General features: G+C 43.3%; 1 protein-coding gene across 2 annotated transcripts in view; it reads right to left on the bottom strand.

Annotated features, from left to right (window-relative positions):
* Nucleotides 1-7,500, bottom strand: part of ktub (Tub domain-containing protein ktub) — a 186,835-nt gene that overhangs the window by 102,349 nt on the left and 76,986 nt on the right. For both annotated transcript variants that reach the window (XM_086535220.1, XM_086535219.1), the window contains exon 3: nt 822-957. In XM_086535220.1, coding sequence (XP_086391346.1) covers nt 822-957 — 136 coding nt within the window. The remainder of the gene's footprint in view (nt 1-821; nt 958-7,500) is intronic.

Genomic DNA, 7,500 nt, shown 5'->3' with positions numbered 1-7,500 from the left:
CCTGATAACACCAGCGTATTAAGAATATTACTTGCTAAAGTCAGTATCATTATTATACGGATTTTCAATTCTTTATGAGGCAAACTACCCCTAAGAAAACATACATAAATATAAAATGAAAACCATACACATTTAACCTTATTATTTTAGGCGCTTTCCGAGTCACTCTTTGCTCTTATAAGTCAACTAAATTAACCCAAAAAGACAACAATTTGACCTCCTCTAGCTTAGCAAAGCAACAGGGAGACAGCTCTGTTGTCAAAAATGGTTGTACAGTCGACACCTTTCCGACCGGCATCTAGGGCATGTTCGTTAGTTGTATCGCAAACACACATCGTCAGCTATGCCTGAGGTTACCAATAGTAGTAAAGGGACTATGTTTGATGTTTGATTGTCTCTCTCAATAGTCGATATATGTCGATTGTGTTGCCCGCGCAGTCGCTATCGTTTATAGCCGGTGTAGTTGAGCAATATGGTGGCACTTAAAGACCCATAAAAGTTTAGGAAGTTAAGTAAAGCAAAAAAGAAAAGGGGGATGATTTAATCCTAGTTATGCAGAGCAGTACACATGTGGAAAAAAATGAAAATTATCTGAACCAAATGATTCCATCACAGATAGAAGCTAAAAACTCTAGATACCTACGTGAGTATAACCGAACTTAAACGAGAACTAGCACATTCCACACGTAAACACACATCCACACACATAGGCAACTCACAAACCCCGCATCCACCCTAAAAAATAATCAATAACCAACGCTGCCACCAAACACCTAATACCACCACTGCCACCAAAAGAAGCTAAAATTCAAAACACTTACCATGCAATCCCGCGTTATAGACCGAAGTGCCTCCCGCTGTTCTAGGCCGGGACTTAGCGGACTTAGCCCTTTCCGAAGGTTGCATCAGGCCGGAGCTCTGACGCTGTTTCTTCATCCGTTGTTCGTGTAGTTGCCTCTGTTGGGGTGGGGGAGGTGGTGTTTAGAAGAAATATTGATGTTATTATTATTTGCTTGCGTTATTAGTGGTAGGAGAATCGTCATCATTATAAATGTTATTCATTAATCTGATTCTTAAATTAATTGTTATTATAATTTTTGTTATTACTATCGTTATTACTTTCATGATTATCATTTACATGCTTTATTTATCAGTGCTATTCTAACATTATTAAAATTACTATTACAACTGAAAGCATCATTAATAGTCATTTCATAAGGACAAAGATGATAAAAAAAATGAAGCATAAGAGTAAAATCAAGATTAATAGCACAGTTAACATTACATGTAGTGTAGTATTAATAGTGTAGTACTAAAATCGGAAATAAACAAAGGAGAAAACAATAACCAGTCCTACCCATGATGACGAAGTAATTAATCCGGTATCAAATACACTGATTGTCAATACTCATTACTAAACAATTAACAAAACCATTAAAACGAAGCTCATTACAGTGAAATTAACCAAAGCCAAATAAAGCCAGTGGTAAGCGACGAAAAAAAAATATATCACTCAATAAACATCCGATTTCATCCCAAACTTTTCCAAAAATAAAAAAGAAAAAAAAAAAAATGACACCAAAATGAATACATTAAAAACAACACAACATAGTTTCCCAGAGTTGATCACAGACTGGGATCGCTTGAGCCGTGTTTGTTTGGATACATTTTATCCGGTCGGAGTTTCATAACCGTTCTCTCCCGCCGGCGATTTGAATTTTAAAATCGATTCCACGTAACCGTTTCATGGGGCGGTTTTAGCCTTTGTGGTCCGTTAACATTGTATATGGAGCTGTTATTTTTGAGCATCTATTTTTTCAAACATTTACTCTGATATCTTACTGTTATATCCGCGTACTATACATACCAATACGCTTGCCGATATGTGCACTAAAATACTGCCAAACTTGAATACACGCACGTACAGATACATCCTGAAAATATGTGATCGCAGTTTTTTTTTTTTCCTTTTTATAAAAAGCTGACTAGGGTTGAGAAGAATGAGGAGGGAGCTGGAAGATAGATGGAGAGGAAGAGGGGAGTGGAGATGGAGGGAGGGAGGGAGAGAGAGAAGGAAAGGTAGGGAGAGAGAAAAAGAGTAAAGGAGGGAGGGACAGATATATATATCAGATATATATATATCAATATAATATAAATATATATATATATATAAATACCTAATATGATATAAATATATTATAAGATATTATATATTTATATATATATAAATTATAATTATATATATATATATATATATATATATATATATATATACATATAGAAAGATAGATAGAAAATAGACATATAAAAAAATCTATTATACGATATCACATACGTTCAAATACTATGTGGATTCATATAGGTAAAATTATCTACTGATATATATGTGTGTGGTGTACATATAATAAGTATATAGATAAAATATATATATATATAGTTTAAATATAAATATATTATTGATATAGGAGAGATACATAAATTTAATATATATATAGATAATATATATTATATAATATTATATATATAAAGTAACAAATATATGTTATGTTATTACAATGTGCGTGTGTATGTATGTATGTATGTATGTATGGTTATTATACATACATTATGGATATTTAGTGTATTTTCTTAATGTATCTATCTACTATCTCTCTCTCTCTCTCTCTCTCGTCGGTCGCCTCTCTCTCTCAGATCTCTCTCTCGCTCTCTTCATCTCTCTCTCCACTCTCACACTCTCATCTGCTCGTCTCTCTATTGCTCTATTAGCATACATAACAGATACATATTATATATATAGAAGACGTATCTATATTATATATATAAATATATCTATATATATATTTATATAATCATATATTGGTGTGTGTGTGTGTGTAAATATAAAGATATAGATATATATAGTATATAGTATATATTATATAGTATATATATCTAGATAATATATATTATATATATATATTCGTATATATATATAATATATCTGATATCAATATATATATATAGCTATTTAATATAAGATATATATATAATAATTATATATATGATTTATAGTAAATATATATATATAATATATAATAATGTTATATATAGCATAGATATATACACATATCTGTATATATATATAACCAAAATATATATAAATATATATAAATATATAAATATATATGTATATAAGTAATATGATATAATGTATATGATATATAATATAGATAGGATATATATATATATATAGTATAATTTATATATTGTATATACATATATACATAATATATATATAATATATAATATAGAGATAAAAATATGAATATATACATAGATAACATATATATATATATATAGTATATATACATATATAATATATATATATTATATATATAATAAATATATATATATATATAACTATACGATATATATATAGAATATACACTGTGTATAGAATATATTATATATATAAATATATATATAAAATAATATATATGATATAAGGCGCACGAGCGATTATCTAATCATATATGATATATTACATGATTGTGTTTCAGTGTGTGTGTGTGTGTGGGGTGAGTGAGTGTGTGTGTGTGTGTTGTGTGTGGCGTGGGTGTGTGTGTGTGTGTGTGTTTGTGTGTGGTGTGTTGTGTATGATATAATATATATAGATATAACTATATATATATATATATAATAACTATATATATTTATATATATATATATATATATACATTAGAGAAAAAAAGAATGAGAATGACCGTCAGCACGATAGGATAACTTATAGACAGGACAGATTGAGCTGAGTGCGTGGTATGCATTATAACGCTGAAAACCAAGCAAAACCTTTTTCCCCCTTTTTCTCTTTCTCTGCCGAGCTTCCCCTTCTCCCCTCTTCCCTTACCATCTCTCGCCCTCCTCGTTCTTCTCTACTTCTCCCCCTCTTCTTCTCTTCTCCCCCTCTCTTCCTCTTCCCTTCCTCTCTCTCCCCTTTCCCCTTCCTCCCCTCATCCCTCCCTCAGCCACGACTTTACATACCTAATATCGCGCTAGACATTTGTTGTTGATTTTTGCAACAAACCTTTCTTTCTCTCTCGCTCACTTTGACAAGCGCTGCATTTCTCTCGTTTTTTGTTTTCTTCTATTTTTTTGCATTTTCTTTCGTCGCCTTTAATCGCTCTCTCTTCCAGTTACACTTTCCTTATTCATTTTTTTCTTCTATTTCTTCTTCCTCCCCCTCCTCCCTCTTCCTTCCTTTCCTCCCTTTAATTCATTCCTTCTTTTCTTCACTTTCCTCTTCCAGCTTTTCGCCTTCTTTTTTATTCTTCTTCCTATTCCTCCTCCTCTTCCGCTTTCTCTTATTTTTCCTCCTCCTCATCCCCCTCTTTTACCTCCTTCCTTTTCCTTCCCCTCCTTTCTTCCTCTCCCTCCCTCCTCTTTCTTCCCCTTCTTTCTTTTCATCCCTCTCCTCTCCTTCCTCCCTTCTCCCCCTCGTTTCCCTCATCTCTTCCTCCCCCTCTTTACCTCCTCTCTTCCTTCCCCTCCTCTTCCATCCCTCCCTCCTTTCTTTTTCCTTCCTCTCCCCTTCCCTCTCCCAAATCCCCCTTCCTCCCCTTCCCTCCTATTCCCCCCTTCCCCTCCCATCTCCCCCTCCCCCCTTCCTCCCCTTCCCCCTTACTCCCATTTCCCCCTCCCCCTTCCCCCCCTCCCCCTTCCCCCACCCACCCCTTTCCCTCCCCACCCAAACTTTGCAACATAAATCTCTCACAAGCAACAGCCTGTCCAGCTATGTGTGCTATACGACCGCCTAGTTCCGACTGCCTTGCCGAGCGTGCCCTGTCGGGCGGTCGCATGAATAACGTACTAGGGGCTTTTGCCAAGATATTGCACATGCAGATATACGTGGATTTTGTGTGTTGGGTGGGGTGGGGGGTGGGGGGTGCGGTTGAGTGTGGGGTGTGTGGTGGGGTAGGTGTAGGTGTGTATGTGTGTGTCTCTCTCTCTCTCTCTCTGTGTCTCTCTCTCTCTCTCTCTCTCTCTCTCTCTCTCTCTCTCATCGTCTCTCTTCGGTCCTCTCATCACTCCTCTCTCTCACCAGGGGGAGGGGTCTTTCTCATCTCACCTTCTCTCTCTCTCTCTCTCTCTCTTATCCACTCACTCCTTAGCCCTTTTTCCTCCTTCTTCCTTCACCTCTCCCCTCTTTCCATTTCCTACTTTCCCCTCTCTTCTCTCCTCCTTTCCTTTCATTCATTCGCCATCCTATCCATCTTCATATCTCTTCATTTATTCGCTCCATCCTTCCTCTCGTTTCCCTTGCCTCTCCTTCTATCCCTTCTTTCTCCCCCTTCCCCCTCTCCACTCCCCCGGCCTCGTCCCCTTTCCCGCCCTCCTCCTCCCCCGCTGCCTCTCTCCGCTCTGCTATTGCTCTCCTTCTTCTCTCTCCTCTACTCCCCTCTCTTCTCCTCCTCTCTTCCCCCTGCCCCTCCCTCTCCCTCCTCCTCTTGCAGTCCCCCTCCCCTCCACTCCTGTCCTGTTCACTTCCCCCTACCCTCCATATCACTCCTCCTTCCCCTCCTTCCCCTCTCTCTTCCCTCCTTCTCCCTCTCCTCGCCTCCTCTCTTCCCCCTCTCCTCGCCTCCTCTCTTCCCCCTCCCCCCTCCTCGTCCCATCCTCTCTTCCCTCCTCACCCGTCCTCTCCTCCACTCTTCCCCACTCCCTCTCACTCTCCTCTCTCTCTTCCTCCCTCCCCTGCCACTCCTCCTCTCTTCCCTCCTCCCCTCCTCGTCCCACCTCTGTGTGTGCCTTCCCCCTACCCTCCGTCGTCCTCCTCTTCATTCCTCCTCCCCTCCTCTCCTCCTCTCTTCCTCCTCCCCTCCTCTCCTCCTCTCTTCCCCCTCCCCTCCTCTCCTCCTCTCTTCCCCCTCCCCTCCTCTCCTCCTCTCTTCCTCCTCCCCTCCTCTCCTCCTCTCTTCCCCCTCCCCTCCTCTCCTCCTCCATCCTCTCTACCCCCTCCTCCTCCTCATCCGTCCTCTCTCCCCCCTCCCCTCCTCTCCTCCTCTCTTCCTCCTCCCCTCCTCTCCTCCTCTCTTCCCCCTCCCCTCCTCTCCTCCTCTCTTCCTCCTCCCCTCCTCTCCTCCTCTCTTCCCCCTCCCCTCCTCTCCTCCTCTCTTCCTCCTCCCCTCCTCTCCTCCTCTCTTCCCCCTGCACCCGACTGCCTCTCTCTCTCCTCATCCTCCTCCATCCCCTCCCCTCCTCCCTGCGCTCTCTCTTCCCCCTACGTTCCCCCTCCTCTCCTCTACATCCTTTCCCCTACCCTCCCCTCCTCTCCTGCCTCTCTTCCCTCCCTCGCCCTGCGCTCTCCTCCTCTCTTCTCCCCTCCCGCTCGCTCTCCTCCTGCTCTATTCCTCCTCCCTCCTCTCCTCCTTCTCTTCCCCACTGCCTCCCCCTCCTCATCTCCTCGCTCTCTTCCTCCTCCCCTCGACTCTCCGTCCTCTCTTAGCTTCGCCATCCTACTCTTTCCTCCGTCCCCTCCTCTCTCCTTTCTTTTCTCCCCCCTCCCCTCCTATCCTCCTCTCCACCTTCCCCTCTCCCCTCTTCTCCCTCCTTCTCCCTCTCCTCTCCTCCTCTCATCCCCCTCCCCTCCTCTCCTCTCCTCCCCCTTCCCCTCTCCTCTCTTCTCCCTCCTTCTCCCTCTCCTCTCCTCCTCTTTTCATCCTCCCTTCCCCTCCTATCCTATCCTCCCCCTTCCCCCTTCCCCCTTCCCCCTCCCCCCTCTCCTCTCCTCTCTTCTCCCTCCTTCTCCCTCTCCTCTCCTCCTTTCTGCCCCCTCCCCTCCTATCCTCTCCTCCCCCTTCCCCTCTCCTCTCTTCTCCCTCCTTCTCCCTCTCCTCTCTTCCTCTCATTCTCCCCCTCCGCCCTATTCCTCCGTATCCTGTCCCTATCCCTGTCCTGTAGATCCTTCCTGTCCTGTCCGTGACCTACCCCTTTTCGCTCTTCTCTGATCCTTCCTCGGACCTTCCGTACTCCTGCCTAACCTTCCTTCCAGCCTTGGGTGAATCCTCGCTTGAATATCTCCCTTCCTTTGCCTGCCTCTATCGCATACCTGTGCCTGCTTCCCCGACCCTCCTTTTCCTCCGATCTTCTCCCTCCTCTCCTCACGATCACCCATCCCCTTCCCAGCATCCTCCTCCTCCGACCTTCCCCTCTCCTCTAGCTTCTCCCCTCCTATCCCCTCCTCTCCCCGCTACTCTCCTCTCTTCTCGCCTCCCCTCCCCTCCACTCCCTCTCTCTTCCGCCCTCCCCCTCGCTCCCTCCTCTCTTCCTCCCTCCCCTCTCTCTCTACCTGCTCCTCTCTACCCGCCTCCCTCCTCTCGCTCGCTCTCATGTCGCTCCTCCCCATCCTCGCACTCCTCTCTTCACTTCCTTTCCCACCCTCCCCTCCTCTCCTCCTCTCTTCCCCCTCCCCTCCTCTCCTCCTCTCTTCCCCCTCCCCTCCTCTCCTCCTCTCTTCCCCCTCCC

The sequence above is a fragment of the Penaeus japonicus genome, unplaced genomic scaffold (assembly GCF_977035675.1).
Source record: "Penaeus japonicus unplaced genomic scaffold, GWHDUDI00000001_assembly GWHDUDI00000042, whole genome shotgun sequence".
NCBI lineage: Eukaryota > Metazoa > Arthropoda > Malacostraca > Decapoda > Penaeidae > Penaeus > Penaeus japonicus.
This window is presented reverse-complemented; position numbering and strand designations above follow the sequence as displayed.